We start from the raw sequence: 20,434 nt of genomic DNA on the forward strand, positions 1-20,434 counted from the left end.
GGCGATGGCGCAATTTGTTCTAAAAATAGAATTATTGTCCCATATCATGGGGACAACCCCAATACTAGAAATGGCGCGCGCTTACGGTCTCCGTCCCCGATTATGGCTCCTGTGTTTGCTCAATAGCATGTGCTCTATTTCGCCGGACCCATGTTGATAGCAGTTTTCATAAATGGTCATCCTGCATAAATATAAATTATTATTATTATTATTATTATTATTATTATTCTTATTACTATATTACTATTAAAATTTAATTTGGCTACCCCTCTAGCTTTAAACCACTTTTAGCCCTTGCATATGTATGTCATTTTTTGTTTAATTTCAGACTTATAAGACCTGACTTATAAGATCATCGACTGACAAACACTATTCACTTGACTCTGAAGATGACTTCCGCTCAGGTTGTCGAAACGTCAGTCACCAACAAAAGTTCTTTTCAGAACTACACTCACCCGGACGATCACACTATACGAACTACTAAAGGGAGCTATGTTGGAGAAAACAAAGTTTAAATTATTACTGTGTGGTGTATTTTTACTTCAGCGTCTCACTTTCTTCTTCTTTTGGCAGCTTCTCCCAAGGCCAGGCAGGAATCAAATATTGATGCCTCTTCGTCAAGACCGTCAAAGAACTAGCTGTGATCGATTGCCATGCATAGACTGCAAAATTAAAGTGCAGAAATTGGAAACGCGAAGATGCCTCCCACAATAATCCTCTCGGAATATCATTCAGTCAAGAAAGCCTCAGGGCTTATTTTCGGATTTTGTGGTAGCTGGTAACAATTTTCAAGTTGTTTTGATAAAGTATTTCGAATTCTTGATGACGTTATTGGCACTGTGCACATTTTAAAACTTATGTAGTTTGCAGTTCAATGATTCAAGGCCAGCAAAACGAAGCCATTGACGGACTATTTCCTTCTTTATGTTTTACCCAGTACATCGATTAGATTTTTGCCGGAATTTCTTTGATATCCGGTTTTTGTCAACAAGAGGAGACAGAAGAATCGAAGGACGAGCTAAAAATTGCCCGTTGCCTCTTCTTTTCAGAAAAGGCACGACACATGAGTTGGAAGTTTGTTGATATGCTGCTTTCCTTAATAATTTTCTGCCAATAAACAACCCGCTAAAATACCAAATGCACATGCTACATACCAGCAGCTTTGTATTCTCCTAGGGCATGTTGGGTTTTCGGAGAGCCAAGCGTGACAGAGTCAGGTGGTGCGAGCGGCGGTTGCATCTTGACAGAACAGTAAAGTAGGACTGTAAGACTTTATATAAGAGCAAAGCTTAAGATGCCCTCCATACTGAGCGAAGGTAAGTTGCGGGATAACATTACCTACCCTGTACACGTACCCAAAGGCACTTGTATCAGCAAATATTAGAATACAGTATTTCAATATCACGTTCGTGATGACACTACCGTAGAAGTAGCTCATTCGAACTCAAGGCTGTTATTAACGAACCACTAATAGTTTAGTGAAGTGAGGAAATAACACGCATTTTGATATTGTTTTGAAGAAGCTTCATTTCAATGATGTTCGGCTCAAGATTCGACTGTGGTCATTTTTTGATTCAGTAGTTTGCTTTATGATCGAAATACACCCTATCGATCTTTATTCGACTCAGGAATACTCATTACAATGCCAGCTGTCTTTCCACATCTGTTACTTTAAAAACATCAAACTCTGAATTAAGTTCTTTTGTCGTAACTTTATTGAAGATTTTCAAAAGGTCTTAGAAGCCATGTGTGTATAAATGACGCCGATCGATCGCACCCGCCAATTAACACTACTTTACCTGTAATGTCATCAAACACACCTGTTGATGACGAGAAAAACCACATCATTTAACAGTTGTCTTTTAACAAACAAATTGATTTTAATTTGATGTCGTTCAAGTAATAGTTTACTGCAGTGCGTCTGTTGTATTTTGTTAAAAAAAAAAAATTCAAAGATTCTCGTATTTAAATCAAAAATAATCTTAAATATCATTTTGGTGTGTCTGACTGAACGTTCCGGCACTGATTGACCAGAAAGTCGCCCGTTTTCCTAAGTGCCACCACGTGTCTCGCTTCTTTGAGCCCAGACTAAAAAAACAGAATTTTACCGTCAGAACTGCCGTTTGGAAAGACATATATTGTACTAAGACCGATAGTAAAATGCCAATTAAATATGACTGTCGATGGCCCGACTTGTATTAATTAAACCAGTTCTAAACGCCAGTCCGTGTTCATGACATGGATTGCACGAGGACTTGTTTGAGCAATTCAATAGACCACATGCATGAATGTTAACGTGACTTAAATGTTACCAGCAAACTGAGCAAACAGGATTATATGCAGAGGAACGCCAGCATTGCCTGGAGCGCTGCAAAATAACCTGCATGGCTCTATTGTTGCATGCAGAATTAAAGTCATTTTCTGCTGTCTGAAGGAGACTCCATCGACACCAACGTGTATGTTAATAGCGGAACTACCAGAGGCTTTTCTCTCGAGTAACACCCAGTTCTCTTGCTTAATCTCTCAATCACGGTTATTTCTGAAACTGTTTGGGTTCATCTTACGTGTTCCTGGCATGGACCTATCTGGAAGTAAATGTCAAGGCTAAGTTTGTCATGGTTTGTGTTAGGAATCGAACTGGCTGTCCTCAAAATTTTGTTTCTTTCAGTCCGTTGGCACGTTTGGATTTTATTGTAACAGTTGTTTTGTCCTGATTTGTTTGGACCATCTGGTTCGCATGCTTTAGAAACTGAAATATGTCTGCAAAGCAGTAAATGCTTAACAGTAGTTGAAGTGTAGCATAAAGGAACCAGCTGTCGAGAGTCCCAAAAAAGCGTTGCTGAACTGCAGGAGATCGTCCTCTTCTTGAAAGTCCTGGGTACCTCTTCACCGACAGTTTGTATTCTCTTTCAACTGTATGTCGCCATAATTATTTATTCAGACCAGTAGAAAAGGAATTATGTACGGATTAGCGACTATTTACACGCATCAAGAGTCCATTAACTGAGTTGACCGTTCTTTTTTCCAAGCACGAGTGGGGTGTCTAACTTTTCTGCAGAAATTAAGGGATATTACGTAATTAGCCTTTACACGAGGTAGCTTATTTGACTGCACTAATGCTAAACCCTCTGTAGGTAAGCATTGATTTCTTAGGAATCTCTTAAACATGAAGGTCTTCAAGATCATACCTGTTTTTTTTCTCACTTCGGCAATATCATTGTATAATTCTTGCTAATGCAACATTTTATTTACCCCAACAGCGAAGATTGATTTTTTGGTTTATTTTACTCCAAACAAACTTGAATTAGTTTCCATCTTTTTCAACCCGTATATTCCCTTAGTTCCTGTCATAGAAAAACACCCTGAGTCATGCACAGTTCAATTAGGAAGAGATTGCAAGCTTTTCTGTCACGTCATTGGCAAGAATCTTAAGTATCGCTGGTACAGAAGATCCAGATGCTTAGAGGGAGAGGTGAGTCCCAGACTGGTTCCCTTCAAACGTAGTGTTATAATTTGTAGTAACTATCCTAACAACGCGGGAGGCGCGGTGGCTTTATGGTTAGTGCGCTCGTCTCTGGATCGAGCGGTCTGGGTTCAAGCCCAAGGCTGGGGTCACTGTGTTGTGTTCTTGGACAGGACACTTAACTCGCACAGTGCCTCTCTCAACCCAGGTGTATAAATGGGTACCGGCGAATTTAATAATGGGGTAATCCTGCGATGGACTAGCATCCCATCCAGAGGTGAATAGAAATACTCCTAGTGGCTTCACGCTACAGGAACCGGGTTAAGCTCTGGCCTGATGGGCCACTTGGCTGGTATGTAGACTTTACCTTTTACCTTACCATCCCAACAATGTAGTGACGAAACTAGTCACTTCTATCGCATAAACCTAATCGCAGTTTTGCTTCTGACGTGTTTGCGCACACAAGTGTTTTACGATCGTTTTTACTTGTCTGCGGTAATGTACGTATTTGATAACGCACAACCTTTAACTTTTGAAGCGTTTTCCCCAATCGCCCACACAACAACAAGTCTAAAACGATAAAACCCTTCAATCAATCTTTATTTTTGTTCCTCAATTTACAATTTCACAGTTAGATTGGCCCGCGGATGGCTAACGCTAGTCTAGGCGGGCCAGTCTATCAAGATCTAATTACAAACATTTCTATTAATAAATGGATTACAATAGAAAATTAGGAAAGAGTAAATAACATAGAAAGGTGGAAAAAGAATAAAAAATCTGTTATTTTTATTTTAAAAACGATTTCATTGTCTCTCATTGCACTTCTTTTCATATGAAAAGGGAACCTTTTTCATAATTCTTTTTGAAGTGAGTTACAAAGTATCTGATTCGAGCGTTTGTTTTAACGTTGACAAGAGGCAAACACGAATTACAAAGGATTCGTTTTCAAACGAAGAAGCTTTTACTGAATTACTGTCGAAAGGCACCTGGGAAGTTCAGATTCGAGTTGGGCTAGGCCGCGGTATATTGTTGGCATCTGAGTACCATTAGAAACAGGAAATAGTTACAGCAAGCCGGCGGACTTCACTCTTCGTCACAATTTAACAATGTTAATAAACTTCTGCCTTGTTGTAACTTACGGTAAGGCTCAGAATTGGCCTTGGCAACTTAACTGACAGTTTTCTGTATTCTTTTGCTACCAGACCTCATCAGTACTCCATATAAGGAAGGCCGCCATGACTGACGCCGGGCAGTATTCTTGCATTATTTCAAATGACAAGGAATCTGTGATCACGTGGGCAACAGTGGACGTCATATCAGTAATCTCTTCTCCTAAAGTCAGATAGCAGAACTGAAGCAAAGATTTTTATCTCCAATCATTTAATAAAGAAACTTGATGACTAAGAACACGCTTTTCAGAACTGAAGAGATACTTAGCAAAGTCTATTGTTTAAGCTTGTGTTTGGTGATTGAAACACTGCATTTCCTAATACAATTTTGCACATGGTGGAGTTTATAAAGGAAGACCTAGGTTAGCTGATCAATTCTGTACACGGAAATCTAAGAATTCTCGATGATCAATCGTCCAAGGAGCCGTGCTGCTTGTAATATTTGCACGACTACCGTAAAAGCTCTGTCGCCCTCTCCACCGCTTGACCGTTTCTTGCTGACTTATGATTTGAAATAAGTCATCCTTTTTTCCTACGTTAGGCTTGCAACCCAAAAGAGAGACAGAGAAAAAAAACACAAATAAGCAAACAAACAAAAAAAGAAGTCTTCTCCTAGAATTATATATCCACTGCCACGATTGTTTCTAGGATTCTATCACTAATTTTAACGATAATTTTATGGGCCAAACCCCAACCAAATTGTATATATTTTATGTTTTGCTGAAAGCCTTAAAAGGCTGAATAAAATTGTAACAAGTGTAATGTTGGGCAGTCGTAACAGTCCAGTTGAAATGAAAACAAAGACTATCAGGTTTGCATTATAAACTTTGCATAACTGTATTTGAAAACATACTGCAACAAAGCAGAATCAACTATCAACTCATAGAAATCGAGAGTGAATAACTTAATTGCTGTAGACGAAGTAGTGCCAAGAGAAGATTAAGGTGAGACTTACCTAAGGAACTATTGGCTGAAAGTTGCCTCTTGGAAATTTGATGTTCTTAAAACAAATATTTGCCCGAGAAGCGAAGCTTGGAGAACAAATATGCTAGTTTTACTGGAGAACATCAAATTCCAAGGGGCAACTATCAGACCCATAGTTCCGAGACATAAACATTCTATTGTCTTTATTCTTCACCACTAAATTTTCTTTCGCGTGCCAGTTCAAAAATCATATTGAATTATTTTCAACTCTTTTAGATGAAAGGCGTGAAAGAAGATATAAAATAGCCAGTCTTATTACAACAACTTGCGTCTTTCATTTTTTTTTTTTATGAGCCCGCTGTTTTACAGAAACACTTTCAGGGACGAGTGCTATTCATCCGGGTATTTTCTTCGGACGGGCACTATGGGTAGATAGTGTCTCTCCACAGATGAACGCTAACGCTTCACGTGATCAATTTAAACCAATAAAAATTGGAGAAAATTTTGTGATGAACTATAATTTTGTGGTGAACTATAATAGCTGATTGTGTACGGTAGCTCAGCCAATCAGAATGCAGCATTTGAGTTAGTATCATACTAGTAGAATCTAAGTAAAACTCGATAGAACCACGGAAGCCCAAGCAGTTTAAAGCCCTGGCCAAACGATCGCAACATTTCAACGCATCATATCGCAGCATTGTTGGGCGTAACATGTCGCGCGCATTTGGCCACCCTGTTGCGACGTGTTGCGAAATGTTGCGTGTTGTTAGCTCAAGTTTGAAGCCCCGGCCAAACGATCGCAACATATCAACACAACCTATCGCAGCATTGTTGGCCCAGCATTTGCAAGCTCCGGCCAAACGATCGCAACATTTCAGCACAACATATCGCAACATTGTTGGGCGCAACATGTTGCGCGCGTTTGACCACCCTGTTGCGACGTGGTGCGACATGTTGGGTATTGAAACTCGAGCTAGTGCGCAAGCCCGGGTGCAACATTGTTGCACGAACGTGGCCAAACGACTACAACATCATGCAACATCCAAAAATGTTGCATGAAAAATTTGACCAGTTTCAAATTCAAAGCCCCTGCCAAACGATCGCAACATTTCAACGCAACATATCGCAACATTTTTGGGCGCAACATTTTGCGCGCGTTTGGCCAACCTGTTGTGACGTGTTGTGACATGTTGGGTGTTGTTGGCTCAAATTTAAAAATGATCAAATTTTTCACGCAACATTTGTGGATGCTACATGAAGCTGTGGTCGCTTGGCTAGGTTCGTGCAACAATGTTGCGCCAGGACATGCGCAGTAGTTCGATTTTCGACTCCCAACATGTCGCCACACCTCGCAACAAGATGGCCAAACGCGCGCAATGGACACCAGAAATGTGCATCACAAAAGAAACAAAATGACACCTGTTGTCATGTTGCCAGGGCAACAACTTTGTCACTGGTCCCGTCTTAGTTAAAACTGAAATTCCCAGTTTTTGTCTTAAACAAGGATCATCTACTCCCAGCAATCTAATGAGGAGAGTTTACCTGATATGGGAACCATGTGTGTTCCGAGTAGGATCCTCTGTCTTACTTTAAAGGGTTGCAAATGGGGATGTTTGGTTTTTGACAGAAAGAATCTGGAGCCAAGAGAGTTGCCATGGCAACGGCACTCCGGAGTCATTTGATTTCTTTTGTGATGTAAATTACTGGTGCCAATTTTTACGAACACTGCTCCAATATTTCTAGAGATATTCTTTGGTCAATATTTTACCGTGTTAGCTGCACAACTAATGATTTTTGATTGATTTTGAAGTGATGACGTCATCACTTTCCTAATTTGCGTAATACAGAACGTCAATATCTCTAAAACGAAGACAGATATTTCAAAAACAAAAAAGCTATTCTTCTGTATTTTGAAAAGCCTTCCAAATAGGCAGCAATTATTTTTCAGTTCATAGGCACTTTAATATAGTTGAGAGATGTGTTCTATTTCTTAAATATTATATTTGTCCTTTATTTTATTGAACAATTTCGAGCGAAAGTCTCATATTTATTAGTTATTAAGCATCAATTCAGTTAAGTATGCCCCATGCAAACTATGACATTTCAAAAGTATTATAACCCATAACAATGACTAACTGAAAGTACAATAAATTTTGACAACAATACAAAGAGACTTACCGCTTGGATCCGAGTTAGTTAATAGTATTTAAATGAGTTCAAAAAAAGAGTGTCTTCTTTCTTACTTAAAGTGGTTTTCACTTGAGTGCAGAAACTAATTCGCATTTTCTTTGGCTTAAAAGCTCGCTCCACTCTATAAGCCAATTACGCCTCTAATCAATCGTGATTCGCTCGCGCTCGTTGTCCCGCGCTTGGCGTCAGCTACGTGCATGTACTTACCTTAAGTTTTGATTGATTTACTGGGTTGTCTGTGTCCTTGGTGATTGGCAGACTTGTGTGTGACAGTGAGTGCTGCTTCAACCGGGCCACTTGACTTCATAGACTTGCTAAACAAGACTTTCCTAGATCACCGTTTTTTTTTCAGGCGAGTTGATCCTTCGCCCGAAAGCAGCGTGACAAAGTCGAGAATCAGTCGTGTGTTTATATGTCTTTTTCCTCGGTGCCGGGTGCTTGCCAAACTTGAAAAATTGACAGCTAGTCAGAATACCATTTTTTCCTTGAACAAGAGAACACAATTGCAACGTCATCACATCTGTTAAACGAAGGGAAATGAACCGACAAACAGAATATCTGAAATAAGTATTTTTTCTGAACTTCACTGCACTTTAAGTCAAGGGGGTTTGACCTGAGCTACCGGGATATCTATAATCAGCACATATGTCAGTCCACTATTAAAACTCGAGCAAAACAAGTCAAAATGACCAGTCAATCAAACGCTCATTTGACAAAAGTCAGTTTGGGGATAAATTTCATTTTGGGTCAAGGGACATCATAATCGCGTGAGCAGATGGTTGGGATGCGAGATTCATTCGCGGAAAGTCAATTTGTCCCGGCGGCGATAATTGAGTATATTTTCATCCATAAAAGAGGGCACCAAATTTCCTACTTTCCGGATCACTTGCTTGGCCATTAAAATCTCCATTATCTGAATGTCATAAGTGAGACTGGTTTATACCAGATCTGTTAGCCAATGGGAACTGCAGTTTACTGTCGAGCTTTTGAAAACGCCACTTATCAAGCGTGTCGCTTTCGACGGTGTTTGTTTAAAGTTCTTAAAAGGCCAAAAATGGAAATTTCTCAGTCAATTTGCTGTTCTTACAGACCGGATTTGTCTGCTTCAAGCGGAATACTTAGAAAAGGACTAGATAACTAAAGGTAGGTGTAACATTAGGTGTCTTGGGAATCAGATGCTGAGGTGAAACAAAAGAACCGTCAGTTCAGTCATGCCTGGCCCGGCCAATTTTATTGTGTACAAGTGGAACACATCTAAGAGAAAAAGAAAAGCACCTTTACCGTTAAAGAGTTTGACACTGTTTTTCAGTGAGGAGTTTTCACCGGAAAGGGAAAAATCATGTGAATTTTGTGGGCACTCTTTTTTTAGAACATGTCTTTCTTCAACGTAAATTCTACTGCGTGGGCTTTTGAAAGAATAGCACACCGGACTTTCGCTTGCAACTTTTGCAAGGGTATTGTTTTTGTTATTTGCTTCTGTCTTTTTTTACTTTCCTCTCCCAAAAGATTTCCTGAATCTAGCCAATGTTTTCTTGATTCGTTTGATGACTGAAAATTCGACGCCATACACGATGTGCCTGAACTATCTTCGGTAAAAGGAAAGATATAAATATATTTGATAGCAGGACGTTTAATTTCTGTAAATAGCAGGAAAAAAAATAGATCTTTCTTTTTAATCGCCTGTTAGTTCTTTCCCGTTGGTTAAATGCTTTGGCAAGCTCAAAAGATAAAAAAAGCCTTTTATTGCTTCCTCTCATTACTAAAAGTTTTCTACAACACTTACGACTCGTAGCAATTTATGCAAAAAATAGAGCCAGGTTTACAAGTAGCATAACCCGCCTTCGTTTTGACAGCTGTCAAGAAAGAATTCTGTCTATCATAACACCATTATATCTTACGCTTGTGGACCAGTATAAATGCGATGCTTTCCCTGAAAGGAAAAGAGAAGAGAAAAGATAGTTTTGGCTAATAAAGAAATATCCCAGAGGAAGCTGCTAGCCCCCCAACGGAGGTTTTGACAAAATGAATGTTGAAAAAACATCTGGCTGGTATTCAAAAGCCGAGTGTACTTGTTTTAGATGAAAATACCCCGTTTATTAGCTTTTACTCCATGAATATTTCATTTCATGCACCAAACGATCTTTTCGCGAGATCAGTATATCGTTCGCACTTATAATTAGCACCATGCCAGAAAGCTGTTATTCCAAGCTTTAAAAGCCCTTCGAACCGGCGCTGAAAATATATCACCGCGGGCTAACGGACGATTGCTAACGAAGCTTAAGTCGTAAGGTTTTCGACTGAATGACTGCCATCTTGAATGAGCTTGGAAGAACTTGGTAAGCTCTATGTTTAATATCGTAAACTAAATATGAATCTATATTGGTTTTATCTCCTGTTGCTTCTATTGGTTTAAAACGTCCAATACAAGAGTTGAGATCAAATATTCAACTGTCAAAATATAAATATAACTTACCTGAGTTTATATTACCCCGTATTTCACAATTCCCTAAATGTGATCTCGGTGTCAAACGGATGTTGTGTTTTCTATGAATTTAAGAATCGATCTTTCGACGGAGCCATGTATCTTCTTTTTAATTTCCAGAGAGTTTGTTAAAGGAGTCAGTGATGTTTATCTTACAGACCCACCAATGAACTTAGTTGTCTTGATAAGCAGATGAAGCGAACAAGTTGATCAAACAAGCCATTATTTGAGCGAAACGGGAACAAAATGGAATAAATTTTCAATTTCGCGGATATTTTACGTAAACATTCGCCATTACTAATGTTTGCGAAATCGAACTGGTTCTAATGAGCAAAGTCATAAATTCATAATCGAACTCGGGATGCTTTGAAGTTCGCATTGCTATTGAAAACTCTGTAAAAATTTAAATCAAAATTAGATTTCGCTTTAGTCTAGCTTTATTACCATGTAAAAGAATAACACTTTTTGGCTATTCTGAATAATTTCTTTGCTTCTAAACACCTGTCTTGGTTCTTCATTAGATTTGTTAACATAAAAATGCTTTATACGCTCTTCATTGTCAATTCGTGCCGAGAAAAAGCCAATCCGAACCGCAGTGCAGGACATGATCCTGTAAATAGCTTTGATGTCTAAATGGGCCCATTTTAATTTCCCTTCAACGAAATGGGAGAACGAGGTCCTAGAAAGGCTCACATTGAAAGGAACAGTTTGATCGTGGGATTCGATCTGTGTCGGTATTACGCAAAGAAAAAAATATCTCATGTTTCATGCCAAAACATTTTCATTTCCTTCTGTAGGAGATCGACAACGCAGGATCGACGAGTATTTTGTTGTTTCCGATTTTCAATTCCGGCTGAAGCTATGAGAGTCATATATTATAGGTAATGAAACTAAACATAAATACAGTTAAGTTATATCTTCACGTGCCAGTCCATAACGAGTTTTCCGGCACAGAGTATGAGATAGTCGTTCAGTGATTGGTTAAAATGTACAATGACAAGAAAATTTGCACTCCAGGGCAAAGCCCGATTAAGCGAACCCTAGGATTTGCGAGAATTTTGATTTCATTTTTATAACTTCTCAGTGAGGTTTTCTGTTTATATTGTTTGACCCTCGGGTTTGAGTTGGAATAATCTCTAACTACACGAAAGAGACCAGAAGATAAGCAGTGAAAATAGTTTTTGTTCAAGGAAAATTAATACTTCGGTTCACTTTGACTCCTGGGCTAACATCAACCGGCTCTTGAACAACCCAGCCCAGTAGAGGAGCAAATCAACCTTTGTTCGGAGTGTTTTTCTTGCGGGCCCGGCAATTTATTTTGTGGGCTTTCCGCTTATCTTCGGGCAGGACATCCTTCATATAAGCACACACAAATTACCGCTCGAATTTCCTCAACTGATAGATCCAGCACAATACTGTTAAGTAGTCAGTTATTGAACCTTGCCAACCACACCCAACCGGCTTGCTGATTCTGAATGCTCCAATTTCTTCTTTTAAAACTTGGTACGATGAGAATTTATAACTTTTCTTTCTAACTATTAGGAAAATTTTCTTATTTACAAAATGAACAACTAGGGTAGAATTAAATTGACATACAACCATAACTGCAACTAGGTCACTCTCTACGTCGACTTGTTCGCCAGTGTAACAAGTAACTTATGATAGGCACAACACTGAACGTAATTGATATGGGACCTTTTTCATCGAAATGCTTGGCTCACCAACCATTTTCCTATTCTGTTTGTCCTGGGAAATTTAAAAAAGGTGACTGACTTAGATGACAAGACACGAACTTTGTATCTAAATTAATCGCTGGCTACTATGCACAGAAAACCAGAGTTTTTTGCTTTGTTTGCTTTGGTACTATTAAGTGTGGTAAAGACCAGTTGTTTTTATGCAGCCTCTGTATCACCCGCGGCGAGGAGGACCCGATCTAAAACAAAGCAGTATATCAATTATCTCAGTGATATAAATAACCACGACACCTTTATTAGTCAATACTTTAGACAACGTAGCATCCACGAATTGTTTTCTTATCCTGTGAATGGTTCTTTTTCTGTGATAACTTTATTTTTAACTGTAAATAGGTTTATATATTTTTACTACATATTTTCCTCTTATTTATTTATTTATTTATTTATTTCTCGTGGCATATCTGTAAACTATAAAGCTAAGCGTTTGTTCCCCGTTAAATAAAATATTGTGTTGCATTCATTTCCGTCCTTCCATCTCACCTTGTTCCCTGGGTGTCACGCCGTCTTTAGTTTGATGATTCGCTCGATTTTAAAATGGAAATCAAAACCGGCTGGTGAACATAACGGCAACGGGGCTAATATCCTCCGCTGAAATTTTGATTATTACTTCATTTCTTGCTATTTAATTTTATTTAACGTTTTTCAGATTTACGTATTCCTAGGTGCCATCTTTGTCCCACTAAAACTCCACTCTCCTGAGATATATTATTTTTTCTCTTTCAAAACTTATCAATGTTTTCACAATCTGCATTTTCAGGTAAAATCAAAATTTCCCATGTTTATGTAGGCGTTTTAAGAGCTCCTTCGCAGCAGTGAATCGTTGTCGAAAAACACCCCCACCCTACTCCTCTGCACGCCGACATTTTCCATATGTTGGTATCATTGCTTTTAGATCGTCTTCAACGTCCATAAAATCAACTGAACACCGAAGACGGACTTGTGGCGCGTTTCATGTTTTCGTGCAGGTTGAAGCTGCCTTGGCTGTCCGCCTGAGCTAAATCCGCGTCAAAGAATAGGCTATTTATAGATCCTTCTGGGATTTCCAACTGTTAGTGATCTATAAATAAGTTGAAGGATTACCTAGTGAATAAGGCCTTTATTGGGGATTAACTGTTTCCCCCTTCAACTTCACTTGCCTACGCACTATGTTCACGCAAACCAAACGACCATTAACACTAGACAATTCCGTGTTGAGGTATTTTTTGTTTGTTATGCTGCGTGGGTTATCTTATATCAAGAGCTCTGGCAATACCTGTGACCGAAAGGCCAAGATTTTGGTTTTCTCAGTTTCGTTTACAATCGGCCCAAGAATGTATACTACAGGTACGTAGAGTGTTAAGCGCGTTTATATCTGGCCAAGTGATTCCACATTAGAAACTATAGCAAACAAGGATTATTTCTGAATATTACAAATGACATTTCCATACAAATTAAGACAACCTTAAGAAAAAAGTCGGCCGACGTTTTTCACGCTCACCCGAATGGAATCTGTTTTAATCTCCCCAATATTGTACATCAGAAGCAAATCACCTTGAATAGGTGATATGCTTCTGTGTACATCCAGTACCCCTTTGTGATAAGTTGTCTGTGTTTCGTTTACATTCTTCTAAAAATTAAAGCCCTTCTATGTCCAATTGGCCAGAGCCGTGCTAGCCCCTTTAACTACCTTTAACAGGAGTTTTCTCAGTTTCTCTGGCACTTTTCACAGTAAACGTACTAGAGTACACAAAACATTTATTTACAATCGCTCGTTTCTCTTGATTTGAAATCATATCGATGACAAGCGCGATTGCCGAGTTACAAGTATACGGGCGTTTTAAAAATAAGAAACGATAACGCTTCATGTTATGGTTATTATGTTTATTTATGGAGCTAAATTCGCTCCATTCCCATTAATTTCCTTTAATCAAGATTTATACATCAAAATACAAGCTTAGGCAATTTTGACAAGCTTATTTTACTTGCTAAACAACAGCTGCATGTAATTTTTCTTAGATTGTCAATTAAATTTCGAGCTACACTGTTTCGATTGGTGGTTCATGGATTAAAATTTGCTTTACTCTAAATGCATTAGAATAAAACAAAATGGAAGTGATTATTTTATGACATATAGCATATACATCACTCTGATGACTGAAAAGAAAAAAAAAAATTGATTTGAGGCCATAAGCGAGGAAACTCGACGCCTTGTAATCGAAAAATGTTGCCTTTTCATTTCCTTCATTTACAAGGGAGAAGGTTTGGCGATTTTGTTGATCGAACGGGGAAGTTGAACGGTATTCGGGGTAGAAAACAAAGGCAACATTTTTAAAGCTTCTAATCTGCGGCAACAAAAACTCAATTAGGGAAAAGTTCGTCGCAAATCTCCATTTGCCTCCGATCATTAGTCCATTACCAAGAGCGAGCAAAATTTAAAGCCTGGCCAAGAAAGAAGGTACTTTCACTCAAACAGCACTTATTTAGGGCTGTTTTAACCCGAAAGCATATTTTAATGGAAAAGTCTCTTTACTCGAACAACTATCGTCAGTTATTTCCTGTTGAAAGTGGAGTAATATTTCGTCTTGCTTTTGGGACATGAGAATATCGGGTCACCCTCATGTTTGAAGGAGTTCGCTGTGGGAACAAGTGGACGACCAACATCTCGCCGCTTACGAACGCGCACTTGAGAAAGAATTCCTGAGGCTTTCATCGCTCTTCATATTGACAAAACATTCAATTACTTTGCGGATTTGTATGACTCGACGGGAAAAGGGAAAACAAAACAGAAAAAAAATATTTTTGAGGGTGTTGCTACAGTCGCCCAATAACACTCCATTCGTATTTTATCCAGCCTGAGGTTTGACTTCAACGGTCTAAAAAAAGATTCAGTTTTACCGCCTCAAACCACGAATTGACCACGTTGGGCTCGATCTGTTTCATTGGTATCGCTTCGAGGTAAGTCACGAATCATCGAATCTAATTTTTTTGGATGTTTCGACTAGACAAAGCGATCGTACAAAGAAACAATATGGAAGTGGTGCAGTAATGCTCGACTGGGGTGGCAATAACATTACATGAAACAGTCGGCGACGTTTTCTTTTGGCTAACTGCATTAGATCAATTTATTTTTATAATTTTCTAAACCCTTTGTTTACTTTAGCCTCCACCTAGTTTACTGCGCAAAATATTTTAGTTTGCGGAGTTTTCTTGGGCAACACGCAATGTTTAAGTCAAAACCTTTGCCCAGGACTCATTAAAACGTAAAAAGGTGAGCACGATGCCCTTGAAAATAAGTTATCAATTCCGGGTTGGGTATTTACCGAGTATAAATAATAATATCGACTAATTTCTTGAGGGAACATCGAACCACAATGCATTAATTAATGTAATTTCAGTCTTTTCGAAACAACTTCTGATGGTTACAACGAAGGCAACCGTTACAAATACTCTGTTATATTCAGCTTTATATTATCAATGAAAGATGATTAAAAGAAAGAGAACTAATGTCGGCGAAAAGTTAAAAAATACAGCGAAGAAAACGGAACGCTCTCTTGAGAGGAAAGCTCCACAGTTTGCATAACGCGTGGGTTTTTGGCGCGAAAACACCTGCTTCGTATTTGCAACAATAATCATGACGGAAAAGAAATAACCTAGCGTGTGCTTGGCTAGTTTCACAAAGAAACAAAACGCAGTTTGACAGAACTCACTGTTCCCTGCTCGAAGCATCACCCGGCGAAAGATACTTACTCATATCGAAAGATTGAAGATGCACAAAGTTGTCCGTCGGCCGAAAAGTATATCGTCAGGAATTGTAGGTTTGTCCTCTGATGTAAAAAATATCAGATTGCACCACCAGCGACGCCTCGCATCATCTAAGCAACTTAAGATCAGTCACAAAATTGAGCCTATTTCGGAAGTTTCTTTGCAAAGTTCGTCAATGTGCGGTATACGAAAACCCTCCTTTACTAACATTTGCTATGTGTGGTTTATCTGCCACATTTACTGATTATTCAAAGTCAAAGATCATATGAAGGTCATTCCTTAAATTGTTTAATATTTATTGGATTGTCCCCCTCCAAGAAAAACATAAAAATACAATAATTTTCTGAACAATAATTAGAAAAGGTAACGCAAAAACTAAGTAAACTGAAATCTCATCATTAAGTAACAGAGTTAATAACAATATCTTTTATATTAGTGGTAATAATAAAATTGTCCTTTATAAAAAGCAAAATATCAGAGAAATGTTCAAATGTGCGTTTCACAAGAACTGTCTAATTTCTCGCACGCTGATTGGCTCATTTTTATCATAAAAAAGAGTCCAGACGGATAAAATTTTAATTTATGCGAGCTTTCAAGTTCAATTTTCAGCTGTCAAACTGTCAACTTTTTTACCGATGAGATTTTATGGACTTTTCTAAGTAGCCAATCAAAAAGCGAGAAAAGCTATTGACAAAGTTCGCGTCATTTTGAATAAAATTCACTTATCTTTGTTTACGGTGTCTTTTCCCCTCATTTATTCCCGGCATTTGACCATTTCGGGGTCTTGTTATTGCAAAATTAACAAATTGACGTCAGTTTTTATGCGTCTGTCGTCTTATTGATGATAAATTGCGTCATAACGTTGTCAAAGTGGCTGATGGAATCACGAGCCGCAGGCGAGTGGTTCCGCAGTTAACTCTGACAATGTTATGACGAAATTTATCATCAATAAGAGGACAGACGCGTACAAAACTGACGTCAATTTGTTAAATTTACACGAAAACGTAAGGTTTAATACAAAACAAAATGATAGATCAGGTCAAAACAAAGTTAAACAACAAGAACAACAAGCACTGAAAGTGGACGTGCTAACAATACGTTTGTGAGTTGTTCATTTGTATTTACGATTTTTGCTTCAGATTCATGGCTAAGGTTCTGTACTCGCCATGCTGACGCGTAACATGGACGCAGAATGGTCAAAACCTTGGATACATTTTATTTTGCGAGCGTCTTGACCCAGGAAATGTGCTAAAATGAAACTTTATAACAGTTGAAGATCTAAACTTGTATAGCAAGTAGGGGAATGGGTTAAAAGTTAAAGGATGGAGGAAACGTTATTGACTGAAAACAATATCTGCCCTTCAAGATGATGGCGATCTCAACCTTAAGTTGATTTTCACTTTTTAGTTTGCAGGCAGCGGCAAATAACTATCTAGTCTAAACACAATGTACCTAGATATCTAGTCTAGACTTAACGTGTACATACACCTGTAATCGTAATTATTTTGAATGCAGCTAACTTTAGAAATTTGTTCCACAGCAATGAATAACAAGGGATCGGAGGCTTTGTTCCAGGCCAGCTCGACTTGCAAACTTCGACTAGTGCGCATGCTTGTGGAAGGTGGAACTTCGGTCAATGTTCGTAACGAAGGACTCGAGACGCCCCTAATGCTGTGCTGCCAGGCTAAAACTGACATGAACGACGAGAAAGGCCGTGTCGTTAATTATTTACTCAGTAAACAAGCGAAGGTAAACTTGCAAGATATCTACGGCCGCACGGCTCTTATTTACGCTTGCATGTCAAATTCTGGCAAGGAAATCGTCAAGGCTTTATTGGACGCGAAGTCCAACCCGTGGATAGAGGATGAAAGCAAAAATACAGTGTTTGATTATGTAATGAACGCAGAGGATTTGGAGACCACAAGACTTCTTATTAACGCCTGTCGTGAAAGCATGCTTGCTGATGCTCGTGATAATAATGAAGTGAAGCAACTGGAAGAATGTCTGGCCAATATCCAGGATATACGAAAATTCTCCTGGCCGCTAACGGGTCCCAGAATCCGGAGGAATCATTCTTACTTATACGCCGCTGAAAAGGAGGATCCATCCATCCCTAGTGCCAATCTCTTGGGAGCAAATTTGAGCAGCGATGGTGAAGCAGCTCAACCCGAGCGCCGAAGGAAAAGATCTGTGTGCCACTTTGATCCCTTAGATATTGAAAAAATATTACACTGCACAGAAGAGGCTGGAACAAACTCTACAAACACAGAGGGAAAGCAAGATGATAAGAGTGAATCAGAGGCGAAAAGAAAAACTTCCGTTCGGTCACTATCAGAGGAAGAGAGGTTTAGCTTTCAGATCTCTGATGCTGAGAATGCGGCACCACGTGACCCGTCTTCTGGGCTCGAGAAGCTTCTTAAGCTACAGGATTCATTTTGTTCCTCCGTCGATTCAAACGAATTTCTGTACTCTAATGATTCGCGCAGGAATTCAGAGGACCCAAATCATAGCTCTTCAGAAAAACAACAAATTAGTGACGAAGCAAACTCAATGCAAGGGAGAAAAAGTGTTGTTAGTTTTGACGCGGTAGAAAAGACAATGGAGATCAAATCTGGTGACTACAACGAATCTCATGATTGCGGGAAGGAAAGGATGGCGGAACATGTTAGTACCTATATACGTCACGAAACACGAGAAGCTGTCAATAATAACGAAGATCAAGACATAGGTGAAGAGGACAGAAATCGAGAACGACTCTTTACGTTTCGAGTTTCCTCTGTAGCAGTGAGCAAAAGCGAAAGCTATACCACAGTTTCGGAAAGTTCAATTCAAAGACATGTGGTTATCAACTCCGCCATAGATAAACAATTTACGGAAGCCACAGAAAACAGGTCCAACCGGATTATATCACCAGTGACTAGTCAACAGTCATCACCCGTTATGAGCCCCTTTGCATCTCCTCAAGTGACTCGCCGTCAAACACATACGTCAAATGCATTGAAACAAAGTCCCCGAGCCTCCCCTGTGCCAACATCTGAGAACAATCGACTAGAGGGGGTGCCCATTGTGCGACGATACACTCTATCGGCGTTGGACATGGGAAAGTTTCAGACTTCAGGTATCAAGACCCTGTTGGTGCCATTGAAGCATTCTACAGCTGCAGAAACTGACGCGCGGAGAGGGTCAGCCGTATCGGAATCTACAAGCAGAGGAGGCACTGGTGGGAACTTTACCCCTCCCGGGCTTAGAAAGAGCAAGAGTGACCTGACAGACCGGACCTCCATGTCACACAGTCTTCAAGGAAAAGACGTCTTAGAGACAGGTCCAAAATTTGGGCAAGGTATACCAGGTCTCCAGCAGTTAAATGATCACAGTAAAGAAAGAAACGATGTCACCGAGTTACAGTTACCAAGTATATCCTCGACAAAGAAAGGAAGGCGTTCTCCGAATAACTTCACTCAACCAATAACGATTATTAATCCATCTGCGGAAAACAAATCCCTAAATGCAGATCCCAGGATAGAATTATCCTTACCCTGGAGAAATAACGGCGAAAAACCACGCTTCCATCTGGCTAATCAGGATTTTTCTTTAGAGGAGCAAAAACCATCTTCAAGTCCTGGTCGTACTTCGTTACCATCACCACCAAAGGACCTCTCAATCTCCTCTCCAAGCAGCCCCTGCGATGTAATTGCTTTAGCAAAAGTAGCTGAGCTCTCCCCGAGGGGTTCGGATAACACATCCGGAGAGGTCCTTCCAGATCTTCTTTTTAACTCCCTTACTAAATTACCATACGGCGAAGATAGCGGCCCCAAGCAGGGAGGAAGCTCTGTAGTGACCCCTCAAAATAGTGCCCACCGCAGACTGCGCCCCGGAACTCTGCTACCACCGCTGAACCTTTCTAATAGGCGATCGCCGACGTATGACCTGGAGGATGGGTATTTCTCGGGATCACCTTCGCCAGCGGACGTAGAGAGTCCAAGGAGAAAGTCAAGCAATGAACAACAACGGTATTCATTTAGGCCGATATCTCCTCGTTCCCCCATTCGCTCACCAAAGTCGCTAAACCCACACCCAGGAAAACCGCCTCAATCTCGTTAGTGTAGAGAATTTGTAAAAGCAGACGCAGGGAAGGTTGTTTCTTTCGCCGGATGATTTGGCTATTACACGTCACCGTAAAACAACAAGCGAAGGAATCACAGACCACTGACATAAAATGTTGATCAAATGTATAAAAATGAGTTAAGAAACATTTACGAGCAAAAACGAATTTTCAAAGATATTTAGGCAGTATATTGAAACTGTCAGCAACTTGCCAAATCCCGACGTTACTTGCGGCCTTTTCACATCACATCACTCTACAAATAAAAACTATATGCTAGATGTTGTTTGCATTAAAAATATTAGAGTTAAGTTATATAAGTTATGAGTCAAATTAATGATATATTTAATTTTCAACCTTAATTCCCAGTTAGCACACAGAGCTGTTAACCTTTTTTTCGCTAAACGTTTTCAAACGCGCAACGTAAAATTTCGGTTGAAAGCCCTAGGCTTACAAACCTTCACAAGGGGTTTTGGGTGGGTTTACAAACGGAGAGGTTTATAAACCCCCAGAGGCGAGGGGAAAGGGGTGTAATAAGCGGTATGAAGAAAACCCTCTCAGAATGAACCAATAAAAGTTAACTTGAGACTTACATCCAGCAGTATCTAA

General features: G+C 39.5%; 2 protein-coding genes and 2 long non-coding RNA genes across 7 annotated transcripts; 2 read left to right on the forward strand and 2 right to left on the reverse strand.

Moving 5' to 3' along the window:
• Positions 1–1,183: 1,183 nt before the first annotated feature.
• On the forward strand, positions 1,184–6,076 carry LOC110047155 (HEPACAM family member 2-like). Of its 2 annotated transcripts, XM_020752899.2 has the most exons (3): positions 1,184–1,316; positions 3,342–3,472; positions 4,666–6,076. In XM_020752899.2, the coding sequence occupies exons 1-3, from the start codon at positions 1,295–1,297 to the stop codon at positions 4,807–4,809; spliced, it is 297 nt and encodes a 98-aa protein (XP_020608558.1). In that variant the 5' UTR covers positions 1,184–1,294; the 3' UTR covers positions 4,810–6,076. The 2 variants fall into 2 exon arrangements, with proteins under 2 accessions (XP_020608558.1, XP_089128956.1); XM_089272830.1 differs by lacking the exon at positions 4,666–6,076 and having other exon boundaries at positions 3,342–3,877.
• Positions 4,038–8,668, reverse strand: LOC149118788 (uncharacterized). The gene is made up of 2 exons (XR_016201833.1): positions 7,954–8,668; positions 4,038–5,174 (listed from the first exon to the last, which is right to left on the reverse strand). It is a non-coding gene; the product is annotated as an uncharacterized LOC149118788 (long non-coding RNA).
• Positions 8,669–8,802: 134 nt separating this feature from the next.
• On the forward strand, positions 8,803–20,131 carry LOC110047231 (uncharacterized). Of its 3 annotated transcripts, none has more exons than XM_020752977.2 (2): positions 8,803–8,889; positions 17,264–20,131. In XM_020752977.2, the coding sequence occupies exon 2, from the start codon at positions 17,266–17,268 to the stop codon at positions 19,822–19,824; it is 2,559 nt and encodes an 852-aa protein (XP_020608636.2). In that variant the 5' UTR covers positions 8,803–8,889; positions 17,264–17,265; the 3' UTR covers positions 19,825–20,131. The 3 variants fall into 3 exon arrangements, with proteins under 3 accessions (XP_020608636.2, XP_089128943.1, XP_020608635.2); XM_089272817.1 differs by lacking the exon at positions 8,803–8,889 and adding an exon at positions 9,674–10,082; XM_020752976.2 differs by lacking the exon at positions 8,803–8,889 and adding an exon at positions 10,710–14,916.
• On the reverse strand, positions 9,204–10,617 carry LOC110047232 (uncharacterized). Its single transcript, XR_002296474.2, has 2 exons — positions 10,220–10,617; positions 9,204–9,676 (listed from the first exon to the last, which is right to left on the reverse strand). It is a non-coding gene; the product is annotated as an uncharacterized LOC110047232 (long non-coding RNA).
• Positions 20,132–20,434: the final 303 nt, after the last annotated feature.

The sequence above is a fragment of the Orbicella faveolata genome, unplaced genomic scaffold, assembly GCF_042242905.1.
Source record: "Orbicella faveolata isolate gen_17 unplaced genomic scaffold, um_ofav_v1 contig_1, whole genome shotgun sequence".
NCBI lineage: Eukaryota > Metazoa > Cnidaria > Anthozoa > Scleractinia > Merulinidae > Orbicella > Orbicella faveolata.

Bases quoted from the DNA above. Each gene is read 5' to 3' on its own strand.
- LOC110047155 (XM_089272830.1), top strand. From the start codon at position 1,295: ATGCCCTCCATACTGAGCGAAG. The intron at 1,317-3,341 runs GTAAGTTGCGGG...ATATTCCCTTAG, and splicing joins GCCCTCCATACTGAGCGAAG to TTCCTGTCATAGAAAAACAC.